This window comes from Neofelis nebulosa, chromosome 5, assembly GCF_028018385.1.
Source record: "Neofelis nebulosa isolate mNeoNeb1 chromosome 5, mNeoNeb1.pri, whole genome shotgun sequence".
Classification (NCBI taxonomy): domain Eukaryota; kingdom Metazoa; phylum Chordata; class Mammalia; order Carnivora; family Felidae; genus Neofelis; species Neofelis nebulosa.
In genome coordinates, this window is record NC_080786.1 from 46,078,820 (window position 1) to 46,099,694 (window position 20,875).

General features: G+C 39.9%; 1 protein-coding gene across 4 annotated transcripts in view; it reads left to right on the forward strand.

The window, feature by feature from the left end:
• The window catches only part of MED12L (mediator complex subunit 12L), a 332,574-nt gene extending 311,699 nt beyond the window's left edge, over positions 1–20,875 (forward strand). For all 4 annotated transcript variants that reach the window (XM_058730222.1, XM_058730221.1, XM_058730223.1 and 1 more), the window contains 4 exons: positions 1,846–2,002; positions 5,097–5,183; positions 17,393–17,474; positions 20,254–20,875. In XM_058730222.1, the coding sequence (XP_058586205.1) occupies positions 1,846–2,002; positions 5,097–5,183; positions 17,393–17,474; positions 20,254–20,306 (379 nt within the window). In that variant the 3' untranslated portion in view covers positions 20,307–20,875. The remainder of the gene's footprint in view (positions 1–1,845; positions 2,003–5,096; positions 5,184–17,392; positions 17,475–20,253) is intronic.

The following is a 20,875-nucleotide window of genomic DNA, read 5'->3' on the forward strand; positions in this document are numbered from 1 at the left end:
AGTTTTGTTATCTTGTCATCCCCTTTTCTGCTGCAGGTATGGTTGGCAAAACAGGATGGTGAAAGACTCTTTCTCCATTCTTGCTGTACTTGGATCCCATAGACATCATGCATGGTAGCCACCAGCCATGCATGGCTATTTAAGTTTAGACTAATCAAAGTTAAATGAAAAGTTTAATTTCTCCATCACACCTGTCACATTTGAAGTGTTCAGTGGCCACATGCCGCCAAGCAGAGCCAACTCTGAAAGTGTGTGACCTGTGCAGTCACATGGTGTGCTGTGCTATAGAAGGCCCCCAGGCTTAATTGAATGCTCTCCTGTCACGTTCTTGAAAATCCTACTTGTTTTTGATCAAGGAACCTTGTGTTTCTGTTTCACACTGAAACCCAGAAATTATGTAGCTGGTCCAGGAGGCCAGTTGCTATCTTATTGGACAGCACAGATGTAGAGCATTTCAGGCAGTGTGGAAAGTTCTGTCGGATAGCGTTCATCTGAAGGAATTTTCATGCAAAATTCTGCACTAATACTAGACAGCCGCTTAGCTTCCGTGTTTTAAAATCAGTGGCTGCACATCAACACCAAGTAGTTAGTGCTTAGAACGTTGGCATGGTTGATGGTGGCACATTTGGGCAAATAAATAAATTTGGAAAAACATTCATTGTATTTATTATTTTTCTAGTAAGGGGCAGCGAAGTGTATTGCCTATGAACTTGAACTTCAGAGCGCAGCCGTTCTGGGTTTAAATCCTACCTGTGCTATTTACTGTCTGAATAACTTTGGGAAATCACTTCTTTAGCTCTCCATTTTCTCATTTTTAAAATGAGGATAATGAAATGGAAATCCTTCCATTGAGGTATCACCTCTCACCAGTGAGAATGACTAGTATGAAAAAGACAAGAAATGACAAGTGTTGGCAAGGATGTGGAGGAAAAGGGAAGTCTTGTGCCCTGTTGGTGGGAACGTGAATTGGTGCAGCTGCTATGGAAAACCGTATGAAGGTTCCTCAAAAAAAAAAAAAAAAAAAAAAAAAGAAAGAAAAAGAAAAACCATATGATGCAGTAATTTCATTTCTGGGTATTCCAAAGAAAACAGAAATATTAATTCAAAAAGATGTATGTACCTCTATGTTTATCGCAGCATCATTTCACAATAGCTAAGCTATGGAAACAATCTAAGTGACCATTAGTAGATGAATGGACAAAGAAAATGTGTGTATACAGAATGGAATATTACTCAGCCATAAAAAAGAATAAATTCTTGCCATTTGTGACAGACAACAGGGTAGATCTAGAAAGTATAATTGCTAATTGAAGTCAGAGAAAGACAAATACCATAAGATTTCACTTATATGTGGAATCTAAAAAACAAAACAATGAATAAACAAACAAAATAGAAACAGACTAATAAATACAGAGAACAAATCAGTAGTTGCCAGAGGGAAAAGGCCAGAGGGATGGGCAAAATAAATGAAGGGTATTAAGAGGTACAGATTTCTAGTTATACGTTATAGGGACAAAAAGTACAGCATAGGGAATATAGTCAATAATATGGTAATAACTTTGGTGACAGATGGTAGCTATACTTATTCTGGTGAGCATTTCATAATGTATGGAATTGTTGAATATGTGGTACTAATATAAACGTCAACTATCTTTCAGTTAAAAGTTTTAAATAAATAAAATGGGGATAATAAAACTGACCTCAAAGGGCTGCTGTGGGGAGTAAATGAAATAATACATTTCAGACTCTCACCACTGTGACTTCTCCAGAGTAAACGCTCAATTAATGTTACTTATTGAAACATTTGCCTGGGTGTGAGACCAAGTTGTGTTATTTTTTTACCAGACTAAATCATCAGTCGCTTCAGCAGAGCCCTCTGGTAGGTGGAGGAATCGATGCAGTGCTCACTCCCACGCATCCAAGCCTCCCCTCGGTGCCCCTGCCTCAGGACCCAATGAGAACCAGACAGCCGCAGGTTCGACAGCAGCAGAGACTCCTCCAGGTTTGCGGCTGGGAATGGGGGCAATGCATGAGGGGCCCTCGGCCGTCTTAAGAAATAAGAGGCCCCGAGACTTGAATCGCCAAGTTCCAAGGAGCCCCGTGTAGTTGACACTAGGAGCTAAACCGGTGTGATGTAGTTACAACTCGGCAAGGATCTTCCTGTGTCAGTGCCTTTACCAGGTTATGGGCAGGAGGGTGCATTTTGCGGAATGTCATTCCCCTTTCACAAAGGTTCACGAGAGGGTGACTGGCTGCCTTTATCCTAAAAGTGTGTGTCAGCTTCCCCACTCACTGTTTAACTACAGACTATGCAGATTGAAGGCAGATTTTCTTTTATGTGCTGGGGGGGTGGGGGGGGTGGAAACAAGTAAAATTGAGCTGTCCATAGCTTTCATCAGATTCCTAGAGGGGTCTATAATTCAAAAAATTATCTCTGACACTTTTGGTCTGATGAAGCTGTGAAGTTGGAGTTACATAGCTAGGATATTTCAGAGGGATATTTCATTCTGTCTCTTGTCGAATCCAGAGAGCTATCCTTCATTTATTTGATGTAAATATTTACGTACCTTAGATAAAGCGTTCCTCCCCTTGACACATTCTTGTTTCTAACTTACTCATCTAGGAACTATAGGCTATTTATGTTTACCTGTTCCATTTGTCTTCATTATTAGCAAGTTTGTCCTAAGTTTTTGGATTGGATATCATCTGATGAGTCTCTGTGGTGGACTCTTATCAGTAATTCACCTTGAGATGCAACTGACATTTTGTGTGTTATTAAGAAAGAAAAAACACCACCAAAGACAGGGAATCTAGTAGAACTGGGATACCCAAAGCTATACTCTTGGAATGAGTTTAATAAACTTGTGCAGAAAGGGACCGTAAAGTAATGCGCATGTCTCAACCTTGACACTGGTTGGAGGGAAAAAAACGTCTCCCCTGAGAATTTGAACCACAAGTTCAAGTGGGATTGAGGTCTGAATTCAGTGTGACCCAAAAAATTCTGATTGACAGTACTCCCAAGTGATAGGCAGAAGCTGAAGCAAATCCTCCCGAAAAATGGGTTTTATAATTTTAAAATATCATTAGTTATACAATGCCGTTAGTTGCATCCCAACTTTTACCCATTCAAATGTGAAGAAAAAGTTGTATCACAAAATTGATAACAGTTGGTAATTGGTTTAGGGAGAGTGTGGCCTACAAATGGCAGCCTCACTTACTATACAGTTGTTGCCTCCAACATGGTTCCTTATAAGGAAAGCTTTCATTTGATAATATTATTATGAACAGTCATAGTGATATTTTCTTATATAATTTTGTCTCAGATTCTGAGGATATATTTTCAGAACTTTATAGGACGGATATTTATTTTTATATTTCCCTCAGCTTTAAATTTCTCACTTCCAAATCACTGAAGAAAGTTATTACATTATTTACTACTTCCTGTCTTACATTGCTTTTCAAGGCTGCAGATTTCCAAAGCCTTTCTTTACTAGTTAATATGTGCTTTTTTATCCCAATTAGCATAGTATGCCCTTCTGGTAATGTTTTCTTTACCACACATTCCCTGGAGATAAAAGGGATTTACTTTTGCATCAGGATTATACTTTGTTTGTGGTGACTGACTACCTCCGTAAAGGAACTAATTAATAATGATGAAGTTAAGTTGGTTTTTCTTGAAAGATTTCACAGTGGGCCAAATGGAGAATTGGCTTTATATTATAATCAGCATAGTCCTGGTCCCACTTGCATTGTTCCAGTTGGGAGCAACGCTACCCAGACCCCCTGGTAGGATTCCATATCAACCAATATTGGCACTTAGTGGGTAATACCATCTGGTAATAGCTATTTGTTACCTTGCCCTAAAGAAGACAAATAATTTGGAAGATAGTATGCACACCAAGTTGGAAATGCAGAGGATGAAAAGAAGTCCAGCAGTGTCATCATTAAGATGAATGCCTGGATGGAGGAAACTTTGAAAGTCACCAAGACAAACCACCTATTAATATTTTCCTCTCCTCTGTGTCCCACATAGTGGATGCCTAGTCTGTGTTTCTTCGTGACTTGGAAGTGTTTTCCAAGAGCCATTTATTTAAGCCAACTTGGTCACTGAGAGAATTTGTCTTTATGCTAGTATCTTATGCCAGAACATCTCACATAAACATCTTGCTTTAAATTTTTTTTTTCTTGGGCTCCTGGGTGGCTAAGTCAGTTAAAAGCATCTGTCTTTTGGGGTCAGGTCATGATCTTACAGTTCATAAGTTCCAGTTGCACATTGGGTGAGCTCTAGCCCCACTTCAGTGAGCATGAGCCCCGCTTTCTCTCTCTCCTTCCCTCCCTGCTCCTTGAAGGATTCTTTCTCTCCTTCTTTCTTTCTGCCCCTTGCTCACTTGAACCCTCTCTCTCAAAAAAAGCCTCTTTTTTCTTTTCTTTTTTCTTTTTAAGTGTATTTATTTATTTTGAGAGTGAGTGCAGGGGAGGGGAATAGAGAGAGGGAGAGAGTCCCAGTGCCAGGCTTCAACTTCTGAATTGTGAGATGACCGGAGCTGAAATCACTTAACCCACTGAGCCACCCAGGCCCTCCCCCACCAAAAAAATTTATAATCTTTAAGAATTACTCTTCTCCCCCCTCCTCTTCCTGTCTTCCTTTGTTTGAGAGGTCTACATTTTTCTTAAAACAAAAACAAAAACAAAACTACAAGAGTTTGTTCAGATGTCATAGGGACTAAAAAGGTAATTACTGAGTAGTCCTTGTCTAACCTGCTGGTATGAGATAGGATAAAGTATGTGCAAAGGCCGATGACCTGAAAGGCATCAAAACAGTAAGTATGCAGGATGTCCTTGGACAGCAGAGGGCAGTATATCTCTACCGAAGGAAGAGATCCTTGGGGTTGTATTGACCCAAGAAGGCTGCAGGGGAGAGCCAATTTAGGTCTTGACCTGGAAAAATGAACGATGTTTGTTAAGACAAAGACGCAGGAGGAAGGTGTGTATCATTTTTGTCGCAACAAGATAATTAGATAAAAGGTATATAGGGGGAGAGAAGAGATCGGAATATATTAACCCCTCTGTTGAAGTATAATCCTGTTTCGTTCCAGATGCAGCAGCCCCCCCAGCCCCAGCAGCCCCCGCAGCCCCAGAGTCAGACCCTTGGTCTCCAAGCAATGCAGCCCCAGCAGCCTTTGGTAAGGCCTAGTGTTGTGGAACCAAATATGTGGGGTTCTTCTTTAAAGGCAGGCTGCATTTTTCATGTCCCATAAAACTGTTAAGAATTGAAGTAGCCAGAATATACCCTAGAATTGTTCCCTAGAACTTTATCATTATAGTATGTTTGTTTTCCCAGAAAGGTATAAATAAATATTCTGGGTTCAGTAAGTCACACCATTTTTCCTTTGTAAATTTTTTCAGACTTTTCCATGGGCTAAAATATTTATGTTGAGACAGCAGTTTTTTTTCTAAACAGTATTAAGATGATAATTTAGTATATCTATTACAAGGTTATCTTGAGTTTTTACTTTAATTTCAAAAAAGACAGAGTGTACCTTCTGAAATATTATCTTTACTGATATAAAGAAACTCTGATTTCAGCCAGGTATTTTCTATTAGATTTTCATGTAATTCATAATCTCATAATTCACTTCTTTAGCTTTGTCAAATTATGAAATGTCCAATGCATAGCATCAGTGTTTTCTGAACTTCCATAATTACAACACCCTTTACTTTCACAAATGCCATATCCCTGCTTTATTACGTAAGCATTTTTTTCTTTAAATTGCTTCTTTTTTTTCAGTTTACGTAGATAAGTATGTTGTAAAAAGAAGAATTTTTATCACTACCATCAATGGTCACATCACTTGCTACATATTGGAAATATCTGTAAAAGTAAATGCTTGTTCTGAAGGTAACTGAGTAACATGAGTTGTGCAAGTACAATCTAAAATAAGCTGGCTTAGTGAACCCTTGGAAATCCTGGTGTAGACTCTTTTCAGGACAGGGTTACAAAGAGATGGTTGCTTTCACAATTTTTGTGGTAGAGAAAGATCAGTAGAGCTAGATGGTAAAGGATGGATAGTGTCCAAATAGAACTGATAAGGGAGCATTGGCAACTGGAAAAGGACATCTCAGATGCATTTTACAAGCCTCGGCCTTGGCCAGTTTGATCCCCATTTTTAAGGAAATTCTTCTTTATCATGAATCAGTTTTGTTCATTTTTTAGCTCCATTTACTTATTTATTTGTTTACTGTATAAGTGACATTTATTGCAATCCATCTTAAAAATCCTTTCTTAGGTAGAGGCAATATATATACATTCACAGCCTACATTCTTCATCATCAGAGTTGTATTAGCAGGGATCGGTTGACTGACTTACAAATGTTGTGGAAAGGACTCCTTGGCATAGGACACTGCTACCTCACCCTAACATCTAGCCCAAGAACAAGATAAAGTATTTTTAAGTAATTTCAAGCTAACAGAAGAATTAAAGGATAATACAAAGAATTACCATACATCCTCTTCCCAGATTCACTAATTATTAATATTTTGCCACATTTTCTGTATTCTTTCTATACACACGTACACATACACACACATGATCTGTACACATGAGTAAGTTGCAGGCTTGTGCTTCTTTACTCTGAGTACTTCATTGTGGTCTTTTAGGAACAAGATATTCTCTTACAAAAACTTGGTGCAGTTAGTGAAATCAGGTAATTTAACACCAATACAATGCTACGATCTATACATCTTTTGCAAATTGTGCCATTTGCACCGATAATATTCTTTACTCCAGTTTTTTTGTTTGTTTGTTTTGTTTTTGTTTTTTTTCCTGGTCTAGGATCATACTTTCATGTCTTTTTACTTACCTTTAATCTGGATCGATTCTGCAGCCCCCTTTTGTCTTTGCAGTTTCTGTTTTGTTTCCGTGACAGTGACATTTATTTTGAGGTGCATAGAATTTGTAGAGTGTAACTCAGGTTTTGATTTGTCTGATACTTCCTCATGATTAGATTCAGATCATGCACTTCTGGCAGGAGTATCACAGAGGTGGTGCTGTATCTTTCTCAGGTGTCACATTAGGATACACAGCACTGGTGCAATTGCTTTAATCTTTGTGTTAGGTGCTATGATAGATATCTCCACTACAAGGTAATTGATTTTTCTTCTGTAGTTAAAAATAATTTACGGGGATAGCTTGATACAGTCTCATTGTTCTTTTACTCACAGACCTTTATCCACTAATGTCAGCATTTGTTAAATTATCCTCACCTTGGTCAAATTTTACTGTGGTAGTCGAAAGTGGTGATTTGCTAATAACTCTTGTTTTTTCTGCATGTAGCTGTTTGTATTCTATTTAAGGAAGAGCTTTCTCTTCTTCCCTATATGTCTTTCTGTGTTTCTATAAGTTATGTTTTGTTTTGTTTTTTTAATGGTTATTTATTTATTTTGAGAGAGAGCACCCACGAGTGAGTTGGGGAGGGACGGAGAGAGAATCCCAAGAAGGTCCTGCACTGTCAGCCCAGATCTTGACATAGGGCTTAATCTCACAACCCACAAGATCATGACCAGAGCTGAAACCAAGAGTTGGACACTCCACTGACTGAGCCACCCAAACACCCCTCCCTAAGTTGTGTTTTAAATATGAAGCCTAGGGGCTCCTGGGTGGCTCAGTCTGTTAAGCATCTGACTCTTGGTTTCAGCTCAGGTCATGATCTCGCAGTTCATGAGTTTGAGCCCTTCATCGGGCTCTGCACTGACAGCGTGGAGCCTGCTTGGGATTCTCTGTCTCCCTCTCTTCTTTTGTCCTTCCCCCATTCTCTATCTTTCTCAAAAAAATAAATAAACTTTATAAAATTGTTTAACTGTGAAGCCTAACATTTGATGCTTTGATTTTAAAATCTACAGCCACTGGGGAAAGTTTAACTTCTTGCCCCCCTTCACCCAGTATTCCACAGTTACATAGGGCATCCATTAGATTACATTTGCCACTATAAAGATTCACTTTCTACCAGGCATCTTACTATATCAGGCAGTAAAAAAGCTTAAAGTAGCCCCACTCTTTTGTTTCTAAATACAACAAAACATTCCAGTGATATTTTGACAGAACACGAAGAAATAAATGATAACATCTGCAAATTATATCCTGTTGAGCATTTGGGATATTTGATGTTGACCTGGCAAATTTTTAACCTTTCTTTCTTTCTCATTTAAAACAAAGACTTCTTATGCCATAATGCCCATGTGAACAACAGAAGCTTCCGAAAAGAACTGGGGAAGTTAACTCTAATAGAAATTTTCAGAGATTTCATGCAAATTCATAAGTGAACACTTAATTGACAATTATAAGGAACCCATTAATTTAAGAATTATAACTTCTTTGGCTAGCCATTGCTAATAAGAAACTGATTGCATAGTACCTAGTATACCAGAGGAGCAAACATTAAGTGTAGAACTGCTTCAGTTACTTTTGAATATGTCACAGGAGGATAGTGCACCTTTTTACCTGCTTTTGACATTTAATTCCTATATGTAAATAAACATACATGACATAGTCACATATATGTGGCTCACAAATATAATAAATTTTTTATTAATATTAAAATTAAGATTTTAATAAAATCTGATATTAAGTCTACATATTTAAATGTATTAATATTTAAACTCTGTACTTTTTCCACATATTTAAAATCCATATATTGAATCACACATATGCACAACTGTCATCCTAAGACTGTTTTACTTGTCAGAAATGTTGACTTCAATTTCTGGTCACGTGTCCTTATAAAATAGTTCATAATTTTGAAAAACTTGAGTTGGATGGACACCTGCAACTAAGCAGATAACGACATCTTTATTACCCTTTCTTTTTGGCCTTTCATCCCCCTCTTATTAAACACTATTTTAGTTGGTTTATAATGTAGCATGTAGGAAATATGTAAAATTAAATGCATAAAATGTTTTTATTCTTAGAGAATTGTGTTATATAAACACAGATGGATATTGATATCAAGTGCCTGAAATGTAATGATTATTTTGGGTAGGGTAAAAAAAAAAAAAATTTGATTCTATCACAAAGTTAAATTTATAGGGCTGGTTGGAAATTGTCTTTAAACTTCCTAATTATAATTTAAAGCAGAGGATCAGCTTTTACAGAGTTGAGAAGAGACTCTATCCCCATGTTCCAGTAGAAATAAAGCATATCTAATACAAGGGAATTTAATATCTTTTCTACTCATCTAGAAGTCTCATAAATATTTAATACATTTATTATGTGTAAAGAATACATATCACATTTATTCAGTTTCAACCTCTAAGGAGACAGTATTGAAGTTTTTCATGTAGTGGATTATATTTCACTCACTAGCTGAAAATAAATACATCCTAAGGATTGAGCAGAGTAGTCAAAACGTGGCCCATGATATTTCCCCACTGTGTTCTAGTAAAGTAATTCCAGAGAAACAAAAAACAGTCTTCATGGATAGTGTAATTCACAGCAAGCTTTTTCAGCCTTTTTCTTTCTTTCTTTCTTTCTTTCTTTCTTTCTTTCTTTCTTTCTTTCTTTCTTTCTTTCTTTCTCTCTCTCTCTCTCTCTCTCTCTCTCTCTCTCTCTCTCTCTCTCTCTCTTTCTTTCTTTTCTTTCTTTCTTTCTTTTCTTTCTTTCTACCTGAAGTCTTTTTTAAAAGTTCTCTTGGAAGCACAGGGTCTTATGTTTAGAGCACTATATTCTAATCTAGACAGCAATTATTTGTACAAATGCAGAACTATTGTATAGGTCATAAGTCAGGATAGGCTAGGAAATTTTGAATACCACTTAGAGTGACAGATTTCAGGATTAGAAGTTTTAAAGGGATGTCAATGAACTTAGAGTTTTACATTGTTGTAATTAGTTCTTTTTTTCAGTGTACTTTCATTTGGCTTCCATATATATACTCTTTTTATTAACATAGTCTGCATGTTTGTAATTTTATATTGCTGTGAAGTCAGCTATATTCTTCTGCTATTATTTGCTTAACACCCCACTTAACTGCCGAACACTGATATTGTTTCCAATTTCAAAAATAATGCTGCTAGGGGTGTTTTGATATATATATTTTTTTCTTTTTGGTTTTCTTATAATGAAGGAAAGTAGAAGCATAGGAAGAAAGTTACCTCTAATTACATATCTTCAGAACAGCAGTAGCACAAAGCCTTAACAGTATTAAGAAAAAAAGTTGTATTTCTTTTTTTTTTTTTTTAATTTTTTTTTTTTTTTAACGTTTATTTATTTTTGAGACAGAGAGAGACAGAGCATGAAGGGGGGGGGCGGGCAGAGAGAGAGGGAGACACAGAATCCGAGACAGGCTCCAGGCTCTGAGCCATCAGCCCAGAGCCCGACGCGGGGCTCGAACTCACGGACCGCGAGATCGTGACCTGGCTGAAGTCGGACGCTTAACTGACTGAGCCACCCAGGCGCCCAAAAAGTTGTATTTCTTAAAATTTTATATTGTTTCTTTGCTGGAGACTGAGCAGTAAGCTGGCTGTTGACGAGAAGCCAGCTCTGACTCATTCAGAGTTCTGATTCATGCAGTCGCAGGGGAGAAGTGGTACTGGTAGCCCAGCCACCATCCTCTCAATGACTTGTCCTACTGCTGTCTGGTGACATTCACGGGTCCGTTCAGCTAGTGCTTAGTCGTTGTGGACAGAAGAGGCCGGCGCTGGGCCAGAGGTCATAAGCGCAGTAAGGCAGTACGTAGCATGCTCCCTGCCCCCAGACAGCTTAGAATCCCAGGAAGCCGTTGAGCAATGGCACTGTGTGGCAGAAGCAGAAGTACTGGTGAAGCTGTGTTTGTTGGCTAGGGCTCGTGAAACAAAGCGCCACACACGGGGGGGCTTAACCAACAGAAGTGTGTTACCTCCTAGTTCCGGAGGCTGGGAGTCCAAGATCAGGGTGTCCGCAGAGGTGGTTCCTTCTGTGGGCCATGAGGGAGAAATCCGCTCCAGGAGTCTCCCCCTGGCTTTTGGTGGTTTGCTGATGGTCTTTGGCATTCCTTGGTCATCGAAACAGACATGATCTCTACCTTCGTCCTCTCATGACGCTCTCACTGTGTGCGTTTATGTCCAAATTTCCCTTCTTTATAAGGACACCAGTCACATTGGATCAGGTCCTATCCTAATGATCTCATTTTAGCTTGATTACCCTCTGCAAAGACCCCATCTCCAAGTAAGGTCCTGAGGGTTACGGTGCCAGCAAAGCTTTTCAAGACAGCGTAATTCAGCCCATCACAGAGGTCAGGAAGAGGATGAGAAGCTTGGGAAGCCTTGATGGGCAGGAGGTTGAGTGTGGCAGACCTGGGAAGGCCGTAGGAGTTTTTGACTGCTGACTACCCCCTGGTTGACAGCAGCTGCTGGGACGTGCGGCACAGTGATTGTTAGCACCCATGTAGGCAAGTTGGTCACTGCTATAAAAAGTGACCCTAGGAGTCAAAACTGACTTAGAACAGAAATTGGTACTTTTTCAAAAAGCATCATTTGGAAACAGCTTTTCTGTGAAAAGAGGAAGTGTTAGAAAGGCCTGTGCTTACAGATTAAATGCGGTGTCAGCTTAGTATCCATGCCTGTATTGTTACCCGCTTGCTCAAGTCTTTGGCTGACTTGTGTTTGCTGAGGGAATAGCACCTGGAAAGAAAGGCTGAGCACCCTCGCTGGAAGATTATATTTGGCCTCTGTGGTTTTGACCTAAATTATCGTTCTTGACTTGAAAAATAGCTTCAGTAGGCTTTTGAGTCATGACGATTAAATTAACTCTTGATGGACTATGTTAACAGGCTGTGATCTTTTCTTTAAAACTGCTTTTAGCTTTTAAGAAAGTGAACTTTGCATCATCCTGCCGTGTCATTTCTTTTCGTCTTAGACTCAGAGTGTCCTAGTTGGGTGGCCTGGAAAACATGCTAATACAAAGCTTTAAAAAGTTGGCTTTAGGGGCGCCTGGGTGGCGCAGTCGGTTAAGCGTCCGACTTCAGCCAGGTCACGATCTCGCGGTCCGTGAGTTCGAGCCCCGCGTCAGGCTCTGGGCTGATGGCTCGGAGCCTGGAGCCTGTTTCCGATTCTGTGTCTCCCTCTCTCTCTGCCCCTCCCCCGTTCATGCTCTGTCTCTCTCTGTCCCAAAAATAAATAAAAAATGTTGAAAAAAATAAAAAAATAAAAAAAATAAAAAGTTGGCTTTATTTAAACTGATTGATCTTTGTGTCAGTATCGAATTGAATATAATGCCTTATGAAAATTTGCATAATGGCAGCAGTACTTAACTGCATTATTTTGTAGCCAAACATCATGTGTGAAATTGTCATACAGTCTTCAAAAAATTCATATGCTCCATTCAGAGACATTGAGCCAGATGCCTCTAGAATTTAAATTAGCCAGATACTATTTTCCTTTTCAAATGGAAAAAAGTAGGTCAGAGAAATTTATTGAGCTATGTTACCTTCCTCTGCATGAATTTTTTTTTCGTGTTGTGTTTTTTTTTTTTTTTCCTTTTTGAAGGAAAAGGAGGAGTAGTTTCCAGATGAAGGATAGGGAAGACATGTGAGAGATTTCTGGTAATAGGACAGATATATATATATATTTTTTCCCCACTAAAAACTATATACAGATTTTTAAAAAATGGCTGCACGCAAGTTAGTAGCTAAACTGCAAATAAGTCCCATGCCTGGTAGTCTGAAATCTGTTGCTGCTGGTCCTTTCTGAATGTGCCACCTTGCAAATGGCAACATGGGAGCAAATGTACTTCTGGCCAGGCACTCAGTGGAGGGGCCTTCATGGTGCCGTGGGCACTGGTGCTGGAACTGGTACTGATGAAAGGTTGTGTTCCATTCATTCATCAGAGTACCCTAAAACTGGACTCTCTCAGTTGGCCGTGCAGGTTTCAAGTAAATGTTGCCTTGGTGCAAATGTTGCCTTGTCTTTTGCTCACTGATAGTGTGGTCACAGGTTTTAGGACGTAGCTCTCAGGAGTCAGGAACCGTGCTTTACTCTCTTTGGTGTTCCTAGGACCCAAAAATGTGCCTGGATTTGGTTAACTGGTGTTGACTTGTTTGTTGAATGCCGTAGCAATGAAGGAAAAAAAAGCCCCACCTACTTATTACCCGTTCAGAAGATACGGTGTCTAAACCAGCTGTGGGGGGGTAGAAAGGCCCAGCACTCTTTCTTCAGCCCTGCTGCTCCTTACGACCAGTCGGTGTCTGCTACTGCAAAGACATGCCCAAAGAAGCCAGCTTTTCTGACACAAAAACGATTCAATGACAATTATTTAAGTGGAAATTGCTACTTAGATATGTACTGTGCCTTAGTAATGATTGAGCAGGAATATTAAACACTCTTGAATAAGCATGTGTTGTCAAAATAGGGATTTAGGGATTAGTCAGAATACATCATAATAAAATGGTAAATTTTTTTTTTTTTTAGTTCATCAGAGAATGTGTTTAGTGGAGAGTAGTTATGTCCTGTTGGTTAGTTGGCTATACCTGACCGACATTGTTGAGCTCTGTGCTTTGTCTTGTGGTTGCAGCAAGAGCACGCTGCCCCCAAGAAGAGCAAAATCCAGAAAACTAGGGAGAGAAGCGACTGTCACATGACACCACATATGATAATAAAGGCATCTCCACAGTACTAGGGATACATGAGCAGTGATTCGCTCTTCAAATTCCCAAGGGAGTAGGTGAGCACTTGAGCTGATCTTTGAAGGACAAGCAGATTTTTAGGAGCACATAGGGTAGGATGAAGGGGGAAAGAAGGGTTTCTAGAGGAGGGATTAACATCTGCAGAGGCACAGAGGTGAACAAAACCATGATCATCACCTGTACGGATAGGGTCTGGAAAAATCTTTCCTCTTTATTTATCAGATTTAAGCAGGAAAGGATTTAAACGTACACAGACTGTGATTTTTAGAACCCCTAGGAAACCTCAACTGATCCACGTTGATGTGTGTCCTAAAAAGTTCCAGTTCCTACTTCAGGGATGGTTCTGAAATCTAGCCAAGCATCAGACCACTTAGGGGAATGATTTGCAAATGCAAATATCTAGCACTTTTGCCCCAGAAACTCTAATTCAGGAAGAAAGGGGAAGCGCCTACTAGGGTGACTCTTCAAATTTCCCCTGATGGCTTGACATTCTTCAGCCAGTTTTTTGCAGAAGCTCGGTGAATTGATTTGAAACACTCACCAGTGAGGTTTCTGTGGGAACCGGTGGCACTTTCTCTTTCCCTGGTGGAAAGTGCTCCAGGGCCCAGGGAAATTGTAAGTCTTGCCTGCTGACATTCACATACAGATGAAAGCAAATTAAAATTAGTATCAGAGGGGTGCCTGGGTGGCTCAGTCGGTTAAGCGGCTGTTTGTTGACTTGTTTGTTGAATGCCATAGCAATGAAGGAAAGATCAGGTCATGATCTCACGGTCCGTGAGTTCGAGCCCCACGTCAGGCTCTGTGCTGACAGCTCAGAGCCTGGAGCCTGTTTCAGATTCTGTGTTTCCCTCTCTCTGACCCTCCCCTGTTGATGCTCTGTCTCTCCCTGTCTCAAAAATAAATAAACGTTAAAAAAAAAAATTAAAAAAAAATTAGTGTCAGAGTGGCCTTGAGAGAAGTATGTAGGAAAACACTACAACTGAAGGCACTTTGGATTGGAGACCTGTCCTACCACTTCCTTCTGGGGGCCTGAGGAAGCTGGTCTCAAAGTTTTTGGCCTTGGAACCCCTTCTCGTTCAAAAATGACTGTGGACCCAAAGAGCTTTTATGTATCTGTTAATATTTATTGTATTAGAAATTAAAATAGAAATATTACTAACATTTGGTAATATATTCTAAAATTCTCATTACATATTAACCAGAAATAACACTTTTATGAATAATGAATGAATAATAAAAATATGAGTATTTTTCAAAATATAAAGTGAGTAGAATGACATTGTTTACATTTTTGAATTCTATTTAAATGTCTGGATAAATGTAAAACATACTGTTTGTTGCAATATCACACATTATATAGCTTCTGGAAAACTGCATTGTATACTCCTGAGACAAAGAGAGCAAAAACAAATAATGCCTTAGTATTATTATGAAAATGGATTTGACTTTGCAGGTACCCCCAATAGTCATGGGGTTCCCTGGAGAATAATTATCTCTTAAGGCCACCCAGCAGAACACCTGTTATCTTCCTATACATGTGCATGTGTACTCACACACCCATGCACACTGCACATAGGCTTCCTAAGTATTAGTTACTGCCTAGGCTCCTCAAAATAAAGATTCTCAGAAGATGGACTACCATGGTTCATTCTAGGAATTACTCTATTTGGAGTAGATTTTATTATTATTTTTAAAACATTGTTTAACATTTATTCATTTTTAAGAGAGAGCATGAGTAGGGAAGGGGCAGAGAGAGGGAGACACCGAATCTGAAACAGGCTCCAGGCTCTGAGCTGTCAGCACAGAGCCCGACGCGGGTCTTGATCTCACGAACTGCGAGATCCTGACCTGAGCTGAAGTCAGACGTTCAACCTACTCAGCCACCCAGGTGCCCGATTTTATTATTTTTTTAAGTGTTTGTTTATTTTTGAGAGAGGGAGAGCATGAGCAGGATAGGGGCAGGGAGAGAGGAGGACAGAGGATCCAAAGCGGGCTCCACGCTGATGTCAGTAAGCCCGTTGTGGGGCTCACACTCACAAACCATGAGATCGTGACCTGAGCCAAAGTCAGAGGCTCAACTGACTGAGCCACCGGGGGGGTCCTGGAACAGACTTTAAAAGAACATGAAAGAAGACAGCTAAGCATCTTTTGAATGAATAAATGTTAAGTATTTATGTACTATGTACCTCCATATGTTAATCAAATGAGAAGATTAGACACCTTTGCAGCCCACCATGTAGAATCTGTGATTATTTCCAAGTAAATTAATATTTGGAAGCTAGTATTCCCAATTAAAGATAGCACTGGATCGTGGTTAAAATAACAAGTTCTGAATCCAGAAAGCTTTGTCTGAATCCCTGCCCCAATTCTGACAGGAAACATGGGTGAGTGGCTGAACACCTTGGAGCCTCAATTTCCTCATCTCTAAATGAGAATAGTAGCAGTAAAGGTTCACAGTCCCTTATATTCATTTCTAAAATTCAAACAATTTTGAAATTTTATTTTTAAAGTTTATGTATTTTATGAGAATGTTTGCTTATGAGTTGGGGGAGGGGCAGAGGGAGAGGGAGGGAGAGAATCCCAAGCAGGCTCCATGCTGTCAGTGAAGAGCCCGATGTATGGCTTAAACTGACGAACCATGAGATCATGACCTGAGCCAAAATCAAGAGTGGGGCGCTTAACCAAATGAGCCACCCAGACACCTGATATTTTACTTTGAAATGGAAACGGATATTTTATTTATGACTCATGGAACAGCAAAAACTGACCTGAACCCATTTGGTTGTAAACGCTGACCTAACCAGACAGGATCTCTTTTCATTTATCCTGCCTGATCGGACTAGTTGTGTGTTTTGCTGCGGATATTGAGTGATTTATGTAGTACTGTCCTGGGCCTTGCTTAGTCTGTCTATTACGGATGTGTCATAGTAAATCATAAACGCAAGGACTTTGGATAAGTGATTGAGGATAGGTAGTACCTCATTAGGCTTAAATGGGCTAATGTATACCTACGATGTCTAGAATATTTCTCAGTACATAGTAGCATATTAGGTTTTGTTAAATACGGTAATATTTCCAAATAAACCTAGAAACCACTGAATAGAATAGTAACCACTTTTTAGTTTACTAACATTTCCACAGGAATGAAAGGTGGAGTTTTGTTTTATTTTTCCCTCTCGTTTTGGGCAATAGAAAAAAATTGGCAAGGTGCTGTTTTTCCCGCTTTGTATCAAGGAAAATAGTAACACTGCATCCCATGGGAGGACATAGTCCCCAGTGAATCCTGGATGGAGGGCACTGCTGTCTCACCAGATCCTTGTCTCTATCTGTGCAAGGCAAGGCCTGTGGTGCTTGAACAAATCCTCCAGCCTGGGAACTTTCATGTTGCCAATGAAAATGGTTTATAATATCATAATAGTAACTGGCCAACTGGTGAAGGGTAAGATAACAAGGACATTTGACCTCTTGGGCCACCCCCTGGGCCACTCCTTCATCAAGCCTCTTCAAATAAATGCTTGGTAACCAGCTGGAGAGTGGGATCTTGAATGGATTGGCACTTGAGATGTTCTCCAGGTGTACCTCAGGGTGTAGATGAAAAGTAGTATATGCCCACTGGACATGGCACTTTGATCTTCAAAGCGTGAAAGGTATGTTACAGATCGGCCCCGGGAGTGAGTCTCTGTTCTTGTCTGTGACAGGCGCCACAGGCTGATTTCTCTCCTATCTTCTGTTGCAATTACAGTTTCCCAGGCAAGGCTTGCAGCAGACCCAGCAGCAGCAACAGACGGCCGCCCTGGTGCGGCAGCTCCAGAAGCAGCTTTCTAGTAAGTACCCCTGCATCACAGAACAGATGGCTCCCCGGAGATTAAAAACAAGCAGGCAAAACACAAGTTGGTGGCTCCGCAAAATCTGCACTGTCTTCCTTCGGTACCGTTTTCATTTTCATTTTAGTCCAGGCTGGTTGTTTTTTTGTTGGGGTTCCATCTGGTTCAAATGCTTCCCCCCTGCTCTGGAAAAGCCCCGATCTTTTTTCGAGTTCAGAGATGTTTTCTCTTGCTTCCATCTGAACCCAGAAATGCTTCTTTGCATTTGGGAAACCCGTGCAGAACTGCAGGTACCCTTTTTTATCAAGCCGGAAGGTTCGGAGAAGAACTTGGCTGATGCCCTCAAGTGTGCTGATGAAGGAGGTGCGGTGGCCCCCCAAAGTCTGACCTGGAGGAGCGCCAGCACTGAGACTGTGACTCTTCTTGCCATTGCACCATCCTGTCCTTCCTGATAACAGGGCAGAGAAATCCCTGCCTGCCTTGCTGGTGTGAATTTTGTTTGTTTAATTGTGCTGCCCCTCTACAGCAGTTCCAACAACTCATTTCACCACACCTCACCTAGATGTGGGCAGTGTGCTCCCATGAATTGAATCACCCATGTGTTGCCATCACAGGATGGGAAATATTTTTAGAAATGGGAGCCAGACCCCTGTGATGCAAAGAATATTGGCCCAGAAGTTAAGTCTAAATTCCGGGGCCAGCTCTGTCGGGACTGGCAGTTTGTTCTGGGTCTCAGGTTGTGTCCTTTTCAAGACAGATTAGAGACCAGCTAGTCCTAAAGGCAGCTGTGTGACTCTGGGAGGATATTGTCAGGAGGAGGGTCAGTTTGTGACTGAGGAGCAACTTGGTTTTCGTCTTAACTTTCCGCCTGGCTGCTGTCCGTGTTGATTTCCTGGTGGAGGGAGTACCCCTTTTATGTACCTTGCTTTTTTTCCCTTTAAAAATATTTGCCTTTTTTAGCCTCATTTAATTTGTTAAATCGTTTAAATCCGTCTTCTTTTCCAACTACTGTGTAATAGGTGTGGTTTATTAAACAAATGTGAGGTTAAAATTTTATTGTTTTATTTGAGAGTTCCTACTTTCACTTGGCTAAAGAGAGAGTAAAATTTTAGCACAGAGACAACATGCTTATATTTTAGGGTTTTTTTTCCTTCTCTTTAGAAATAAGTACCTATGGTTTTTATGCAGTATCACCTATTTTGGGAGCATATCTACCTCTATTTCCTGTTTCCCAGAACTCATGAAATGCAGGTCTCATTTTCATTTTAACCCCATCCTTTACGGAACACTTGTTTTGGCCCCAGGCGTTGTGACTTCACATATATTAATTCACTTAATTCCTTAAAAACCACCCTGTGAGTTTAGGTATTACTATCCCTATATTCTAGAGGAGGGAGTTGGACTCATTGGCCCAAGTTATTCAGCTAAAAGTAAGGGGCAGAACTGGGACTTGAATTCAGATGGTCTCCTTCCAGAGCCTACCTCTTAACCACAACACACTCTGCTCCCTCATATTAGCAGTTATGCCAGCCTCCTTGGTTGAATAATGGCCACTTTGGAATAATGGCCACTTTACTGACACATCATTCAACTCTACACTGTACAACTCCAGATGGCTCCTTTTGTATCCTTACTCGTGAATGGAGCCTTTGGATTTGAATAGTCCCACCAGAGTTATGGAAGCAGTAGCTGTTTCTCCCCTTTCCTTCCCTTCCCTTCCTTCTTTTTCTTTTTCTTTTTCTTTTTCTTTTTCTTTTTCTTTTTCTTTTTCTTTTTCTTTTTCTTTTTCTTTTTCTTTTTCTTTTTCTTTTTCTTTTTCTTTTTCTTTTTCTTTTTCTTTTTCTTTTTCTTTTTCTTTTCCTTTTCCTTTCCTTTCCTTTCCTTTCCTTTCCTTTCCTTTCCTTTCCTTTCCTTTCCTTTCCTTTCCTTTCCTTTCCTTTCTTTTTCCTTTCCTTTTCTTTTCTTTTTCCTTTCCTTTTCTTTTCTTTTCTTTCATTTAATTTGGGAGAGAAGGAGGTTGAAGGGGCAGAGAAGGGGTGGTGGGGGGGTTGGAGAGGAAATCCCAAGCAGACTCAGCACCATCAGTGCAGAGCCTGATGCAGGGCTCAAACTCACAAACCAGGAGATCAAGATCTGGGCTGAAATCAAAAGTCGTATGCTTAACTGACCGAGCCACCCAGGCACCCCAGCAGTAGCTGTTTCTAAGTCTCTGTAGGAGACTTTGTCCCTGCTATTGTTTACTTTTTCTATGTGTGCGTGTGTGCATGCACACATGTACACATGTGCATAGGCACAGACTTGAGTCGACACACACAACCACTCTCACACATGTATACACCCTTGTACACTTCTCTTTTATGTATCTTACGGCGATTTGCAGAAGATTTTCCCATTTCACACCACTTTTCTCTCACTTTCTATAATGTCAGTGTTAAAGTTTTGGGAACTTTCAACATTTTACAATACTTAGAGTCCTTCCATATGTTAGTACTGAGTCGTTTCTTAGTTCAGAGACAGAGACTTTAGATGGGCCAGTTAGTGTCCCAAGGCTTTGTGCTGGCAGGCGGAGGACTCTGATGTAGAGCAGGTGTCTGTGTGGAATGAATTCAGTTGCCATATTTAGACCTTACCGTTCAGGTCTCTGGGTTAGCGTGCACTCCCTGGTCAGTCTATTCCCCTGTTCTTGAAGCTGGTACTGAGAACAGTGACAGGAGGGTAGCATCTGTCGGTGGTATAATTTTGCATCCGCAATTTTATTTGAATTTATTTTTCTCATTAGGTAACCAGCCACAGCAAGGAGTGACTCCCTATGGGCATCCATCACACTTCTGAATCTGGAAGAGGACAAGACCTAAAGTTTTATGTTTGCACTGAAAAATAGAAAATCAAATTTAATGCATCAGTCATCTTTAGAAATGTCCCTATGTTCTTTTCTTTCTTTGAAGTTTTTCTATATTTTGTGCTACATTTCATGTAGAGGCATTTAAACAAAGAGAAAAGGAGGAGGTGTGGTTTGGGTTTTTTTTGTTACTTTCAACTTTAAAGTAGGTATAAAAATGTGGATCCTGCAGGCCTATTCAAGGAAGAGCTTGGTAGCAGATCTTTTGAAATTGGTGCTTTTTTTTTTTTTTTTTTTGAATCTCCTAGAATGAATTATGGTGGATTTAAAATATTCATGTATTCATTAATGATGAAGGGTTTTTTTGTAGTTTGTTTTGTTTTGTTTTTTTCCCAAACTGCTGGACCAAACTACTGATTTGAAAGGCATGTCCAATCTTGACAGGAGAGTAATCCATTTATTCTACATTCACCTGTGATGGTGAAATGGACATCTATTTGCATTGCTCTAATTTGAAATGTTTGTAATTTCATAAGCACTTTATAAACTTCGTTCTTATTTA